At 36.0% G+C, this 17,120-nt stretch overlaps 2 protein-coding genes across 6 annotated transcripts; one reads left to right on the top strand and one right to left on the bottom strand.

The window, feature by feature from the left end:
* Nucleotides 1-8,859: 8,859 nt before the first annotated feature.
* LOC133718256 (signal recognition particle subunit SRP54, chloroplastic-like) lies at nt 8,860-17,114 on the bottom strand. Of its 2 annotated transcripts, none has more exons than XR_009850178.1 (8): nt 16,948-17,114; nt 16,460-16,865; nt 16,329-16,375; nt 10,755-10,880; nt 10,538-10,640; nt 9,949-10,049; nt 9,750-9,802; nt 8,860-9,047 (listed from the first exon to the last, which is right to left on the bottom strand). XR_009850178.1 is itself a non-coding variant. In XM_062145081.1 (8 exons), exons 2-8 carry the CDS (start codon nt 16,551-16,553, stop codon nt 9,045-9,047), a joined length of 501 nt encoding a protein of 166 aa, XP_062001065.1. In that variant the 5' UTR covers nt 16,554-16,865; nt 16,948-17,114; the 3' UTR covers nt 8,860-9,044. The 2 variants fall into 2 exon arrangements, 1 of the variants encoding a protein (XP_062001065.1); XM_062145081.1 differs by having other exon boundaries at nt 9,975-10,049.
* LOC133718615 (uncharacterized) lies at nt 11,408-15,351 on the top strand. Of its 4 annotated transcripts, XM_062145482.1 has the most exons (5): nt 11,408-11,841; nt 14,013-14,120; nt 14,212-14,278; nt 14,894-14,989; nt 15,155-15,351. In XM_062145482.1, the coding sequence occupies exons 2-5, from the start codon at nt 14,053-14,055 to the stop codon at nt 15,248-15,250; spliced, it is 327 nt and encodes a 108-aa protein (XP_062001466.1). In that variant the 5' UTR covers nt 11,408-11,841; nt 14,013-14,052; the 3' UTR covers nt 15,251-15,351. The 4 variants fall into 4 exon arrangements, 1 of the variants encoding a protein (XP_062001466.1); XR_009850405.1 differs by lacking the exons at nt 14,013-14,120; nt 14,212-14,278; nt 14,894-14,989; nt 15,155-15,351 and adding exons at nt 12,602-12,698; nt 13,575-13,650; XR_009850404.1 differs by lacking the exons at nt 14,013-14,120; nt 14,212-14,278; nt 14,894-14,989; nt 15,155-15,351 and adding exons at nt 12,602-12,698; nt 13,122-13,207.
* Nucleotides 17,115-17,120: the final 6 nt, after the last annotated feature.

Genomic DNA, 17,120 nt, shown 5'->3' with positions numbered 1-17,120 from the left:
GAGGGAGAGGGAGGGAGAGAGAGAGTAGCAGGATTAAATATAGGTAGCAGACTATAAATGGTCTAGTAGTAGGAGAATCCCTGAGCTGCTTGAGATATAAAATCTGTTGGTAGTGATAATGACTCTTTGACCAAGCACAGCGGCAAAAGATCATTTCTTAACTGGCCAGTGACTTAACCAGTAGACTGGTAGGGCAAATAAGAGAGACAGATTACGGACACATTTATTTACTTGGAATGGAAGGGAATGATTATGGGTTGAAAATATTCATGCGTTTACTAACACATAGAGAAATCGAAAAAGTATTCATGTATTTACTAACATATAAATGAATCGAAATGAGTGTAGGTCTTACCTCCTTATCGAGAATCGATTCCTAAATACTTAGGAGTTCAAATCCTAAATACTTAGGAGTTCAAATCATAACCAAGTGTGGGGAATAGGAGTGGTGGAGTCGTTATAATTTCAATATTGTAGAGGTCATGGGTTTGATTTTCACACATATGTAAGGCTGTGGTGGATTAAGGGTTTTTTTTAATTTTTTATTTTAAAAAAAAAAAAACCATTGTCAATAGAATTCCAATATTCAAGGCTTCAAGCTGCTATAGATTCAAAAAACCAATAATTACCCTTTTTTTTCTTTACTCCGTAAAAGTCACCGCAATTATGGATTCAAATAATGAAAAACACAATATTATGTTCCCTTTACTTTCTACAAGTCACCGCAATTCTAAATTTAAATAAAAGAAGATTCAATATTTAAAAACTGGACTAATTGGTTATAGATTCAAAAGGCCAATAGTTCCCATTTTTCTCTTTACTCCCTAAAATATTAATTTCCCTTTATTTTCTATAAGGAAAATTAATATTTTAGGGAGTGAGGCCTCACTCTGAAATCACTTAAACGGATAAAATAAATATTAAAGAATAAGACTTCGGCCTTAAAAGAACCATTGTCACTGGAATTCCAATATTCAAGTACAATATTTAAGATGAAAACGTAACACTTATACGAATATGTCATCTGTATTTCAGGGTAAAATACATGACAGCTCATATAACGAGTCTTTTATTTTATTTTGTTTTTTTGTTTTTTTTTTTCAATTATGTATTTGTTACTTCATGAAATATTCCAAAGAGGGGATAGGAGGGGCAAAAAAAAAAACAAAAAGAACTCTTGATAGCTAGAGTAAATTTGCCTCGAAGGTTGGTGAGTGCAACCAGATCAGTTTAGAATTGTTAAATTTATAAGACATTTTACCAGTCGATCCTCAATAAAAACAAAATTTTAATTTTCATGGTCAAACTTACATTGATGTTCACAGCTTTCTCTTCTATAATGTGAATCAGATCTTCCTTGGTGACTTTTGAGTCCTCGTATTTTCCCCAATAACGATCCCTGTGCAAATAGAAATAACCATTGCTGCATATATACACACACACACATATATATCTCAAATTTCTTCATTCTGTTTTATAAGCTGCTCATTTGCTGCAGCCAGCCTTTTCAACTTCTCCTCTTTGTTTTCCTTGCTTGTTTCATCTGCCAGTACCCCCTCCACCCCTTAGATTGCCTCTTTCAGGTTTCGGGCCAACCTTACCCTTTCTTCTTCCAACTTTTGGTTTGCTTGAGGAACCTACAACCAATACAATCACAGTTTTTATTGACACTCAACTTAATCATTACTGAGCCTCAATAAACAATTTATGTTGGTCAATCTTCTCAGTGAAAGGGAACCCCAAGTTAGGCATTACTGACCGTCAATAAAACCAACAATTTTTCAATAAAACTCTTATTGAGCGTCAGTAAAAATTCTAACGTGGTTTTGTATCCCAACAAATTTTCAACATTCACCAATTTCACTTACCCAGTTGTTGAATGTCGGGGCTTCTCTCTCATCTTCTTGTCTCCATGGTCCTTCCTTCATTAATTTCTATTACATTTATAAGTTCATGAAAAAGTTAAACATGATGACATTTTAACAAATTAAGCATATAGACACGTAGGTAACCTTTTGTGTTCGGATTTGCCTTACCTCTAGCCGATCTGGATTTTGATCTAGGTCTTCCAAGTCAAAAATCTCCTTTATTGACCATCTGATGAAACGCAGTTTTTCTTTCTCCTTCCCTGCAATCCAAGTCCTTACCCTTGTTTTCTCAAGGAACCAGTACTATGAAATATGCATTTATGGTTAATACAGGTATTGGATAAAAAATAAAGACAAAACAAGTAGAATATTAAAGTAATGTTACTATTCTCACATAAATGAGAACAAGGCAGCCAGACAGTGTTTTCGGCACATTCTTCTGGTGCTTCTGAATTCCCTCGAGCAGAAACTGAAGTACAATTTTTGACCAATTATACATGTTAATCTTTTCAATATCAGCACAGACATTGATCAAATCCCAGTATATATTGGTGCCGGTTCTGCTGAACAAGAAAACAGTGAATAAATCAAGTAACACCAGCGATGCTATTGCTCTTGGATCTTGATATACATCTGGATTTTGATTTACCGGTTCTTGATCTGTCCCTTCTTTTTTTTTTTCTGTTTGCCTTTCCAACTCCATCTTTTTTATTTTTCTCTTGCTGCTTGGCCAGCTCGACTGTCAATGCGTTTTGTACTTCTGTTTTCAGCGCATAATCCTGGTTTGCAGTGTTCAAGAGTCGACTGAGCTTCTCATCTCTTTTTTCCAGCTTCTTGTTGAATTTTAGTTCTTCTCCCTCAGTAGGGAGATCGAATATTGCATTCACATCATCTTTTGTAATACTCATTTCCTTTCCTCCAAATACGAACTTCTTCTTGCTTGTGTCAAAACAATTCAGAATGGTTTCCAGATCCACCTCATTCTTTATCAACTATTGTTCTGTGATCTTTCCACGATAGAATGGATCTATCATTGGCCAGAAGACTGTCTTCCTCAATATTTGCCAAGATTCTTCTGGTATTTTGCGTCTGTGTTCTTCTATCAGTCTCCAAAATGCAGTGAAACTGCATTTTTGCGGCTTCACTTTTAACTGCTTTTGTGGCCTCACTATTAACTACTTTTTCTTCTCTTGTTTCACATTTTTTCCTTCCTTCATTTTTGTTTCTGGCGATTTCTCTTTTCTCCTCTTCTTCACATTTTTCCCTTCCTTCATTTCTGTTTTTGGAGATTGCTCTTTTCTTCCCTTCTTTTCTTTATCAATTTCCTGTTTTTGAGCTTCTTGTTTCCTTTTCCTTTGTCTCCACTATTGCTTGTTTCTTCCTCTTCTTTCTCTTTTGCTTCCTCATTATATACTCCTTCTTTCGCTCTGCTCACCATCTTTCTTGTCGGTTTGATGGACTCATCTAAAGTACCTTCGCTTGATTGTTCCCGACACTCTTCTAAAGGTTCTTGGGGTTTACCTTTCTGGCTTACTGCGCGTTTATTTCTTGCCATTCTGCGCATAGACAAATGTAAATTCATTACTGGCTATCCCCCAATAAAACTAATAAACTTCCTAAAATTCACTTGTCACAGAACCTCAACAAACACAATGCAATATATCTCAGAATCTATAACAGATATGAACATATAAACCCTACATGTCACAGAATTTACAAACATGAAACCCTGGACTTAAAACTCACAAAGATATCAACTCATTACTACGATACATCATTCATACACAAAAGAAGAAGCCACTATCATTAAGATAAGCACAAAATAAAAAATAGTAAGCTGTCACGCCCCTGATTTTTAACACAAATAAAAATCGATATATAACCCCATAATTATACATGCGTGAACGTTCAGCCACCAATACCAAATACCTGGAAAACTTTTTCCCTTTATACAACATACATATTGATGCCCTGAACCCACTATGTCAATATTGACCCGCCCACAGAGTCATATATTACATAAGCTTACGAATTAAATTGTCAACAACAAGATAAAACGTAAAAGCTCCTCAGAGTTTACTACATAGCGGAAGTCATAAAAATGGTAAGGCCAACCAAATATGCTTCCTACCCGTTCTGCTGCCAACAGTCGCCTCAGCTTCAGCCACGATCACCCTGACCTGCAAGGTTAACCCCTACACCGTTTGAATAGTGCACCGGGTTGTCACACAACAAACCCGGTAAGCTTTTGCAAGCCCGTATGAGTAACCCAAAACAACTCACACCAAATTACGGGATAAAAGCCCGCACAACTCACGCCAACACGAGGAACATCTTTCGACTCGAGAATAAGGAAAACATACCATGCCTCCCAAAACAATACTCTTTTTCCGAAAGAAAACCACGAAAGTCACACCGTGACAAAATCATATAAATCGTTAACCTAACAATTCAAATATGATTAAACGATCCAACCTGGATAAAACACATACGCACATCAATCATACCTATCGTTAACCTAACAAATAGCATATGATTCTTAGTCCAACCTGGACACAACAGCACATTAACACACCCTCAATCATACCTATCGTTAACCTAACAAATAGAATATGATTCTTAGTCCAACCTGGACAAAGTACGTACCCAGGAGTCATAAGTAACCTACTTAGATCCATGAAGTACCATGGCAGACAGACTAGCACCCTAGCTGATCGTACCCACTTACCCGGCCAACTGCGTGATTCCCTATTTCATGCCTTGGCCACTATCTGCGACCTGTCACCATCTGTGACCTATAATCATTCAGACCCCGTCTGCTCTCGGAATCAACCTTTGGTCACCATCTGCGACCTATCACCATCTGTGACACTTGGTCTTCAGACCCCATCTGGTCTTAGAACCAACCGTTGGTCACCATCTACGACCCATGCTTTTCAGACCCCATCTGGTCTCAAGTCAATGTTAAGTAAGTCATACCTGACCTAAAAACGTTACGACCATCTAGTTCCGGCTTTCCCCATCCCTGCTCACCATCTGTGACCCTTGGTACAAGGACCAATACATTTAAAATGAGTCACGCTTGACTCCAAAATGTCACATCAAACTCAATACTTTTCAAACAATAGAAAACATCTTTTTCCACAATATTGTTTCAATGAAAAGTCGCATTCAACAATAATATGAACACCATCATGCATATTATTCATCACACATCATCCACAAGAATATATATATTTCACGTAAATATATATATACGTAGTCATTCGCTCAGGAATGCCTACTAATACCAACTATAGTTTGCAGTTAAATAATTAACGCCAAAACAATAATGGTGATTCCGTTCATAATGAACCTTGTGAGATTACTCACCTCGAAACTCCCGCTGCGTCTTCAATACAGAACAAAGCAGTTAATCACAATAGCCGTCCAAAGAATACTTCGGCAAGTACCTAAGGAAACAGAACTCTGATTCAGTTAACGAATCACAATGAATAACGTTCGAAACCCTAAATCGAACCAAAATTCCCAAGGTGACGCCAATCGAGGCGAAACCACGTCCGAGACCTCCCAAAGTCTCCGGAACACTTCCACGATCGATGTGTCCAAGCCACAAGTCGATCCGACGCTTAAATCCTCACGGATCGAAACATCGAACGGTCCGAAACCGTAAAAATCACAACATGCTCATACGATCTCCAAAAATTACAAACAATATATCGAAATGCTCGTATCGGCGAGTAGATCGAACTCAGGAACAGAAACTATCCCTGAGGTGGCCGGAAACCACCGGAAAACACCACCACAGTGGCGGCACCGCCGCCAAACCAAACTCGGAATTTGACAAAACTTCCAACACCAAAGTTCTTCATCTCAACCCCAATTTCAACTTTCATAACTACAACAAAATCCAATTATAAACCAATCGATCGAATTTTACCTTAGAACAAACCGGACCGATTGAAACCCTTGAATTTCAATTCCAAAATTCGGCCTCCACGAGTTGAATCGATGCAAGCCACCTTGTGGGAAGCATCAACGCCCTCAAGAACCACCGGCAAAGGTGGCCGGAATCTCCGACTCCGATCAAGGCGATTTCATCCCCGAAGCGGCTTCTTCTCGGCCTTGCAGCGCCGCCTACGGTGCTTCCCACGACGAACCACCACCACAGACGTGTAGAGGGGACTGAGGCGAGCAGGATTCCCTTTGGAATCGCGTCGATTGGTGGCCGGAGGAGGGAGAACGACGCCGGCGAATTGGAGGGGCGAAACCGGGCTCGGGAGAGCTGGGTTTCCCAAAATGGAAACCTGGCCTTCTTTGCAATTTCCGGAAATTTTTGTCCTTTTATACCAAAATGGAAAGTTTTTCCGAAGCTCATAACTTCTTCATACGAACTCCGATTCTCGCGTTCCGCATGTCCACGAACTCGTATCGATGCGCTCTACAACTTTCGTGAAGGAAGTTTTCGGAGAATCTCAACACTTCAAAAGTCAACCTTTGCAAACCCCCTAAAGTCATACTTTCCGAATAAAAATTCGTCCGAAATACTTCCACTCCATCCACGAGCCACGAAACCGTCCGATAACCACAATTTAATTTCCGGAAAATCCTCGGAAAATAAATACGAAATTCCGGGGCATCACATAAGCAAAGACAGTGACTTCATCTGTTTGTAGTTCTAAAAGGATATCAATTCGTTACTAAAGTACATCAATCATACACAAAAGAAGAGGGAAGAAGCTCAAAATAAAAAAAAATGTAAAGTTTCAATCGTTACTGACCCTCTATAAACATCCAAACACTCATTATCGATTCCCGATAATCAATCTCTAAAACTCAGAAATCAAGAAATATTACACTTTTAATTCATTAGTTACCCTCAATAACCTTTCTAAACCCTAAACCCTCAAAAATAAAAAAATGTAAAGACTATCAAAATCGAGAAAATCACTGATAATTGACCCTCAAGAATCCGGCTAAAACTCAATAAACTGCCTAAAATTCACAAAATCAAGCCTTGTCACAGAACCTCAACAAACACAATGTTGAGGTTTATATGTTCATATTTGTTATATCTCTGATATAAACCCTATATTTTACACATGCAAACCCTGGACTTTCATTAACAAACTCTATAAAGCAAACCCAGATTAACAAAAATAGTAAGAGAAAAAAAATATAAAAATACAAAAAGAAATTAGCAGTCACTGATGAACAGTCGCTTCCGAAATTCGATTTCTCCGGCGAAAACAAGGCCTTGTTTACTTTCAGGAAGATACCATGAATACGAATGATTAGTAGTAGCTACAGAACCGTGGTTGAGAAAATGGCATACCTGACGAGAGCTTTGCTACAGAACCGTGGAGATTGAAGAAAAATTCAAAGGTAGTGAATTTGTTCAAAGGTCAGGTTGTGAATTTATTCACAAACTTCGATAATTTTATTGACTCCATAATTAATAAAGACATACCTTATATTTAAAATCGGAGATAGAATGGGTGAGTCGGGGAGACGGCAAGAGTTGGAGAGACGAGGTGGGAGAATTTGAAACGAAAGAATATATTTAAAATCCGATAGGCCTGTAAAATAGGCCTGGTCTTTTGCAGCCGTAAATGTTAAATGGGCATGCCTTGAGGGCCTGGGCTTTTATTAAAAATAATAAACACCGCTACCCACTCTGTATTTAGCTAGTGACTAGGTAATGAATCCGCACAGAAATGAGTTTTTATATGTAGTCAACGTTAATCAAATTTTTTTTTTTTGTGAAAAATTATTTTATTGTTTAGGGAAAATTTCACAAATGGTCACTCAACTATGACTCATTCGACACTTTGGTCACTGAAGTTTCAAATATATCACTTTGGTCACTCAACTATTACACTGTCAATCACTTAAGTCACTTTGTTAATTTTTTTCATTAAAAAAAATTATAAAAGATACTCTTTGGGTGACTTAAGTGATTGACAGTGTAATAGTTGAGTGACCAAAGTGATATATTTGAAACTTCAGTGACCAAAGTGTCGAATGAGTCATAGTTGAGTGACCATTTGTGGAATTCTCCCTATTGTTTAACATATTACGTTTAGTAGAATCGTGAAAAAAAACCTTATTCATGAAAACTCAAATAATTTGATTAATAAAATATATAATTTTAAAAAATATTAATCTTTTTTATTACAAAAAAGAATATTGATCTTTCCATAACTTTATTGTAATAACTATAATTTGTACTTTATGTTTAAGTTTAATTTTTTTTTCTTCCAAACTTCTCAATGCCCCCTATTGGATCTTGTTTAGAGTCTCAACACACTCGGCTATTTATAGAGGGCAGCCAACCCTCGGAAGTTGACAACCCACTAGTACAAAATCGAAAATAGATAACGGTTCCGCACCGTTGTCTAAAAAAATATTTTTTCGTTGTCTAGGTGAGTGTTGTCTTTTTAAGCTTCACTCCACAACGGTACTTCACCGATGTTGAACATAATAAAGTACAACGGCTTTTAGTCAGAAATGGTTGTAGATATACTCAGCACATACCGTTAGCACTAAATGCACCGTTGTGTATGTAATTATTCAATAACGGTTTTCGCTTACATACCGATGTGGTAATATAATTTACACATCACTTTTGGCCTTCAACAACTTTCATACACAACGGTTGTTACCAAAAACATGTTGGCTTCGAGGATTGTACACATCGATTTTTAGTTGAAAAATATTTTCCAACTTCATTACACAACAGTTTCTCGTCAAAAGCATTGGTGTTGAGAAAATGTTACATCGGTTTCTAAATTAATAACGTTGTCGGTGATGATGAAGATAGTAAATTACAACAATTTCTAGAATAAATCCATTGTCTACTAGCCAAAGAGACGACGATTTTTTTCAACCATGATTTTAGTGCATCAATTCAAGAAATTAAAATGAAATTGCAATATATTAATAGAGTATAGAACTGAAGATCCACATTGCAAAAGTCAAAGTCTAAAGGTACTTGTAATGGAAAAGGTAAATTTTGCTACAAATTAAAGAAGTTTCACTAGGTACAGAGTTAAATCACAGAATTGATGAAGATCCACATTGTAAAAGTCTAAAGATACTTATCGCTAACGAATTCTTCCCATCATGGACTTCATTGACTTCTTCTTGAAGGTATGTGGTCTCTATAATTCCTTCTCACTGCAAAAAAAAAAAAAATCATAAACCAATAGCATAAAACCAGATGCAATTAGTCATCAGTCTGCTATATCAGAAAAAGTATTGTGACATTTGATAGTCTTGTAGCTATACACACTTCATCAATAGTCCTGATACCCAGTATTATGACATTCGATAGTCATATAGCTAAATCAGAAAAGTATTGTGACATTCGATAGTCCTATAGCTAAATCAGAAAAGTATTACCTAAGAATTTCCAGCTACCTAGTAGCTGTTATTTGCATACTCTAAAAACAACAATTAATTTGTTCTCTACTTGTAGCTATACACACTTCCTCAATAGTCCTGGTATTGAATAGCAGGGCTACAACAAAAATGAAGCAAGCATCTCCAGAAGCTAATATTTAAGAGAAAATGATCGCACATACCTTTTAAAGTTCATACATTTCCAATAAGATGGTTAAAGCAAAAAGAAGCGCTTCAATACACTGAACTTAATTAAGAATATAGACAAGGCTGTCAAACCATATATAGGGTATTATTGTCAAATAATAGAAGCACAGAGACTTAATTTCCGAGCCTAGCTGGTATAGAGGCCCATCACATGACCTCTAGGTCATACACAAGTACTCTCAGAATCAAGATGTCAAAACATAAGTTGAACATGAGCTAATCAGTCTCAGATTGAAAAAATAAACAGAGTCTAAATAGACGGAGACTCACCCTCAAATTGAAACTCTGGAACTTTGACTGTAGCTGCTGTCCTTGCTTTACACCTGCACCAAAGGGTTTATCAAAATTAAAATCCTAAAGTTGCAGCAGTAGGAGTTGACAAAGCACGAAGAAATCGTGGGATGAAGACGTAAATGGAGCAGAAGTTGCAGAATGATACTATGAACGAAAAGTAAGCCAACAAGTAAACCTCTTTAACACTCTAAGCTGCTCCACCTCTAGAATCTCCATCCAGCTTTGTTAAAATAGTGCCAGCAATCCCAATCTCTACATTGAATGTTGTGACCAGGGCTGTAAACACAAAGAAGATAAGTCAGCCTACTTCTAGGAATATATACATGCATTGTTCGTAGCATGGTAAATTTACAGTTTTGAAACATAATTGGAATTGGTTGCATCTTTGGACACATGGATATTATCAAATCGCATGCGAATTGGTAACAATATGATGAGTATGGCCAGGAAACTCATAATTCAATCGGGTGCATATGAATTTGCTTCTTTATCTCAAACATTAGATAGAGCAACCAATTTCCTATTTAAGACTTTTATGTGTTCATGACATTGCAGATGATCAATCACATTTTCTTCTATAAATCGATAAAGAGGGATCCCAAATAAACAACCTATTATAACATAATAAGACATGATAATTTTGCTTTCGTGTCTAATTCAGCGGAAACTGAGAACCAACAAAAAATAAATATAATATGCGTAACTGGAAGTGATTAAACTATAAATGTTAAACCCACAAAAGATTAATTGTTAAGTGTGAATACCTGCAGCTTCCTGGCCAGTCATTGCATCCACAACAAGTAAAGTTTCTGTGGGGTTCAATTCCCGCTTTACTTCTTTCAACTCATCTATCAGTACTTTGTCGATCTGTTAAAAAATTGAAAACATAAAACCTCCAGCCCAAATAAGATGGCGCAGGAGTGAACGTTCTCATTGCATCATCTAGGAACTGCCTGATAATTATATATTTCGAATAATTACCTGAAGCCTTCCAGCAGTATCCATTATTACTACATCTATGTTCTTCTTTTTGGCCTCCTCTAAACCTTGCCTAGCTATTTGTGAAGGTTTGGTGTCAGTCCCTGCTGTATATACAGGCACTTTTACCTGTTACAGGCTATATCATGAATATAAGAATGAACGGGTACCTAACAATTAAAGGACATAAGAATGAATGGAAATTAAAAAAAGTGAATGCAGGGCTAGTGTTGTAGATTGAAGGAAACTTAATTAATATGTGCTTGGTATCAAAGTGTGGCCAACAAAAGACAACAAAGATAAAAGCTGTGAAGAGGTGCCGACATTGAAAGACCAAAGAAAGTGTTGGCAGTGGCATTCTAATTCAAACATAAAAGTTTGGTCTTTGTCAATCAAGTGTCACTACTACAGAAATGCTGATAGGAGACACCCACTTAAAATTTACAAGGACACGTAATTAAAAAATTGTCTTTAGATATCTATTAGGACATCAGGAACAAAACTTGGCTGTTTGCCTTTTAATTAAAGTGAGGGCCCTGACACCTTATAACAAAGTCAACGTCCTTGTACATGTATTAGGACAAAGCATATTAGAGTCTTCTAATACTTAAAACACGTTGTGCATCGCACTAGGCCTGAGGACCAGAGTTCGACTCCCCCACAATACCCAAAACAATTGGTAAATTTCAAAAACTTTTTTCTTCTATTCCCAAATCACACATTGAAGAAACAAGACCTAGATTCTATCAGCGCCAAATCTTCCCGGGTTCTGTTAATTTTCCCTCTACAATTTTTGAGTATCCCCAAATCTTCTATCTGCAATTTTCGAGATTAGTACCCATATGGCAACATACCCAGATGACTTTCCCTCTAATCCTATTCACTCCATCAAACCTAATATTCATCGTTGTTGGCAGAAAAGAAAAAAACATGCGTTTTCTCTCTTTGATGATATGAACACACATTATCCATCCATCACTGATGTCTTCGTCTTTTTCATAGTCTTCTTCCGCTGTTCTTAAGTGGTTCTGCTATTGCTAGAGCTCCGGGTTACCTCCGCTTTGAATACGCAAAGTTCCCTTGTCAAAAGGTATCAAGTTCCCAATTTCTCTACTGTTTAAGTAATTGCTTTGAATCTATTTCTGGGTTGTTTGTCTTTTGGATTTATTCATGATTTTAAATTGGGTATTTTGAGTTCATAGTTGCTTTCTCCATCATCGTTTTAGGTTTTGTTGTAGTTCTTATTTGTATTTCGTTACTATTGTGTTTGTTTGGGATGATGCTCTTACTTATGCAATTGAATCGACAACTCTTTTAGCTTAATTTATAAATGTATATCATTGTTCTGGTAAAGTACTAAATAGCATAGGACTAGATATTCCTCTGTTTTTTGGGTTTAGTTTTCATTTATTACTTGGATTTTCTTGACCAAGCAGAGAAGGAATTGTAAGTATGCACAGTGCTTATTGCTTCTAAGTTTTTGTTTTTATTGAGAACTGGAGATGACTTGGATGAATTGATACGGTTCATTAGTTGTCTTAACAAAAAGTTGTAAATTTAATATGGGTTTATGGGATTAAAGAGGGAACTTGAGCCTTCAAGAAAGTTACGGGTAATTGATCAAATACTTTCTTTTGAACAAAGGTCTAGTATATAAAGGGCATTCCTTTTGTCAAAACCATTTGTGCAATATCCCATTCCAGATATCTTTTTATTGGACCATTTAATTTCAGATTGCTTTCTTAACTGAATAACTTTTTTTTGTCTAACATGTAAATATGTTTCTTTTCTTATTTGGTTGAACTTGATATTTTCTATTCATTCTAAGTGTAAATGATACTCATGTGCAGTAATCTTCTGACTTCAGCATTTACGAAATGACATAAGTTAACCGGCTTCAAGTCCTGTCTTGCCTGGATTTCTGAAATTTTTATTGCTTGATTGGAGGTACTGCAATCTCTCTACCTTGGTTGGATTTCATGTTTCCCCTTGTTGAACTTCCAGTTTGCTTTTTGTTGATAAATTGTTTAGTAGACATATAATTGTTATCATGTTATTTACACAATGCATCAAAAGGTTATGGATTCCGTTCTTTTGCCTTCTGCATGCTTTGCTTCTTGTTGTTTTTGGCACTCATCTACTATTGATACCTTATGTTTTAACTTGGCTCTTATTTATTTGTTCTCCATTGTATTAGTCCCATGGCTTGCAATGTTTTCATCCTTGGTTGTTTCATTTACTTTCCTCCATACATGTTAAATTTACAATTATTTTTGTAAATAGATAAATTCTGCACACTTGTTTATGACCTTATTTTTCTTGAATGTCAAAGAGTAAGATTATGATTAGTATTGCTGCTTATGATAACAGATTGGTGGCATTTCGAACCGCTTGATTTAAATTACGAGAATCTTTCCATATAATTTTCTGGAGCAAAGTTTTACTGGATTGGAAAGGTATGCTAATTATTTTAATATGCTAATTCAGTATACAATATATACAGTTTATCTAAATGGCTTATGTAGGCTTTAATATTATTAGAGGAATTTGACATATGATTGTACATAATTGATCTTTCTTCCCTTATTTTTGCCTTACTTGAATGCACGTTCTGCCATTTGATATATGTTGTTTGCTCATATATATATATATGTGTGTGTGTGTGTGTGTGTGTGTGTGTAATACATTATAATCATTCAAAACTTGGTCAAATGAAAAAATAAAATATTTATAACTCCACAGCATGTATTGGTCCCCTTACTACTAAGAGTTAGAGTTAGTCTGCTTATTACTAATAATTAGTCTGTTCATTACTTGTCTTAGCTAGAATGGATAGAGCTTGGATCAAAATGGATAGAAGATCACCCGAGTATGAATTTGAGCTTGCATGACAATCTACATGAGGTTAGACTGGAACCACGATTTTAAATATCTACTTCATTTAAAATTGGTAGTATTATCTAATAATTAAGATGTTAATTGTTGGCTTTGTTTTGCTTAAGACATCTATGCTCATCATTAAAGAAAGACAATAAGAAGGACTTGTATGGATTTGCGGATCCATCTTCCTTCTCTCATGATTCTAGAAAACGAGATGATAGATCCTATGCATTGTCAGTAAGATTAGAGAAAGGCAAGGAACAACAATTAATTTTTGCTCCTTACAATTTTGGGTAAGTTAATCTAAAATGTCCATAGGTTCATTTCATTTCATGTTGTGTGTGACAATAAAGAGCTGTATAATAAATTTGTTTTATGTAGGTTCCATTGGGTTTTGGCTGTAATTAATCCTTACAGTGATATGGTGTATTACTTGGACTCTCTCAATCCCGATGACTTAGACCATGGATTAAAGGGTGTTTTAGACGTGTACGTAATTCTGTTATTTTGTTATGTGACATTTCATTTTGTTTTGATGCAATATTTTTAGTGTATAATGTGTTCATATATATGTGTGCAGCGCTCTAAGGATGTTTAATGCCCAAAAAGGAAGGAATCAGAAAAATGCTATTTGGAAAATCATACAGGTATTCTATTCAAATGATTTCCATATTGAATGTTGTAGTTTCTATTCAGTTTTTAAGCTGAAGTGCCTTAGACTGATACATCTCTCTGTTTCTATGTCTCTTCTTTCCCAAGTGTTTTTTGCTTTTAGTTTTAGATGTGTTGTTGTAGCACCTGACTGTTGAATCTATAATTGTTATTGTCAGCAAATGCAAATGTGAGATGGATAATAAATGCCAAAATATGCACGGACCATGTTTTATCATTGATTTATATATTTTTTTGCTTATATGTTGAATGATCAATTGATAGTGAGATTTCCATTAATGATGTCTGGAAAGTGTTTATACAAGTACATATACCTTACAAGAGAACCTTCCTTCTGAATTGCATTATTGATATTGATCTTACCTATTTATGATTAGGAGTAGGGCCTTTTATTCTGATGATTAGTCACACCCTCTTGATTGTGTTATAAAGCAGCCAAATCCAATGATTGATCACCCTCTCTGTGTCTATCTCTAACTCATTAGAGAAAAAAAATGATCTGCCTTCTTTTTGGTATTCCATCTAGCTATCTATCTCGATCTCATATTGATATGCTTACTTATCACAATTTACTTGACTAAACTTTGTAGTGCCCTACTCAAGCTGGAAAAGTGGAATGCGGATATTATGTAATGAGGTTCATGAAAGCAATCATTGAAGATCCAACCATATTAACTAGAAGCAAGGTTAGCTCTTAAATGATCAGATTAGCATAATTACTATTGCAATTAAATATTCTTTTCATTTTGGTTTTGGTAAAAATAACAAGACAATAGTATATGCTTGCTGTTGGTATTACTCGTGGAAACAAAGAACAAATGAAATTTATTGCTTTATATTGATTGTTGCAGTTCAACAACCAAACTTACAATCAAGAAGAGATAGATGATGTTCGAGTAGAATGGGCTGACCTTGTTGAAACATTACTCCAAGATGATGTAGAATAGTTTGGTTAGCATATTTTGCCAAGTATATATTAAGCTGAGTTTTTGTGCATGCCTATGTGAAGCTTTAGATCAGCTAGCTTTTTGTAAGCACTAGAAGTACATATGTAACTCGTGGTTGGTAATGTGTATTTTGGATGCCACGAGATTTGGGATAATTTGTACACATTACTTGGAATCTTCATGGCAAAAAGTGCGTCCTAAAAGTTAATAGAGGACATTTATTTGCCTTTTTTTTTTAAATCCTATAATGTCTACAATGACGTTTTTTTTTTTTAATTTAAGGACACACAGTTCGTGTCCTCGTATGTAATATATGACAGTTTTTTTACCTTATAAAGACATCTTTTGTTAGTCCTCCAATATGTACAATGACATCTTTTTTAGCTAAGAGGACATTTCCAAAATGTCCTCGTAAACATTTGAGGACATTTTGTTAAAGATTTAAGGACACTTTAAATGTGTCCTCATAAATTTTACATGACGTTTTTTTAGTTTTAAGGACGTTTTTGTCACGTCTTATTAGACATTAGACGACATCCTTTAAGAGCTACAAGGACGTTTTTTAAGTGTCCTAATAGGCATTTTAGGACGTTTTTCAAACGTCCTAAAAAAGGACTTACAATGACTCCTTGATAGATGACGTTTTTTTTGCGTGTCATCTAAAGTTTTTCAAGACGTTTTTCGAACGTCCTTAAATGCTTTTTTGTAGTAGTGTGTGCAATTATCAAAGCATATATTGAAACCAAATTTGTCCAGGTGCTCAAGTTTAATTAAGCTTTGTTCTCTTCCCTCACTTTGATCATTTGGCGGTGGCTCTATATTAAACAAATGAGATCAAATTATAATTGCAGAAGTTACCAAAGCACAAAGCAAAAAGTAAAGAAAAGAGAGGAAGGATGAATGTTCTGGTGGCATTGCGGAGGAAAGAGTTCAATCAAATTGTGCATAAGACAAAAGCTTAATTAAGCTATGCATAAGACAGAATGCTTATAAGTATAACAATAAGATTGATAAAAGTTTCGTACTGGGCTTATGAACATAAAGGCAGAGAAGCCAAAATAATAAATTGAATACTTACCCAATGTGCACCACCACAAGCCTTGGCTAATACTCTTGTCAAAACCGCTGCGAAACACCAGAGGAGAGTGTCAGGACCTGTGTTCTTGGATCACAAAGCAGAAACAAGAATAAAGTGGGGACTTTTCTTACCCAATTTGTTTTCATGGAATGAGAGCATAAAGCTGATTGCAAGCTTCAGATGCTGGGAAGCTCTATTGTGTTGAAAACCCAGTTGCAATTCCATCTCCAATTTCCACCTTCAAATCCATCTCGAAATCCAATTTGCAGAAGCACAACGCCGAGGAGTTACGACCCAGGCTTTCATATGATCAAAGTTCATAACAAAAGATGTCTTCAACAATCTACATCATAACAGACACTTGAATAAACATTGCAAGGAGCAAATTAATTAACCCAAAAGATCAATTGTGACATGGAAGGAAAACAATAGAGTTGCCTGATCAGATGTACAGATAATGACTTGCAGAATTTGACAGTAGTTGACATCGATCACCATCTTCTTATGGCAACCAGTGGCGGGGCTGGCGATGTTGAACTGCAAAACACAAACGAAGAAAGTTACATAGGGCAGAGAAGTTAGAGAGAGAGAGAGAGATAAGAAATCACAGAGGGCAAACCTTCATCTTGGTGACCGCAACAGAGAGAGAGGCGCTGAAAGGATCAGGATACCTGCACATGCGGAGATGAGGAAATGGGCGGCGACCATCGCGGCCAAGGTCGAGTCCAAGGAGGTGACCATGGTGAAGGGCTCACACTTCTTCAACACCATATACACGTTCTTCCTCAGATC

The sequence above is a fragment of the Rosa rugosa genome, chromosome 6 (genome assembly GCF_958449725.1).
Source record: "Rosa rugosa chromosome 6, drRosRugo1.1, whole genome shotgun sequence".
NCBI lineage: Eukaryota > Viridiplantae > Streptophyta > Magnoliopsida > Rosales > Rosaceae > Rosa > Rosa rugosa.
Note: the sequence above shows the minus strand (reverse complement) of the source record. Positions and strands in the feature narration are given on the sequence as shown.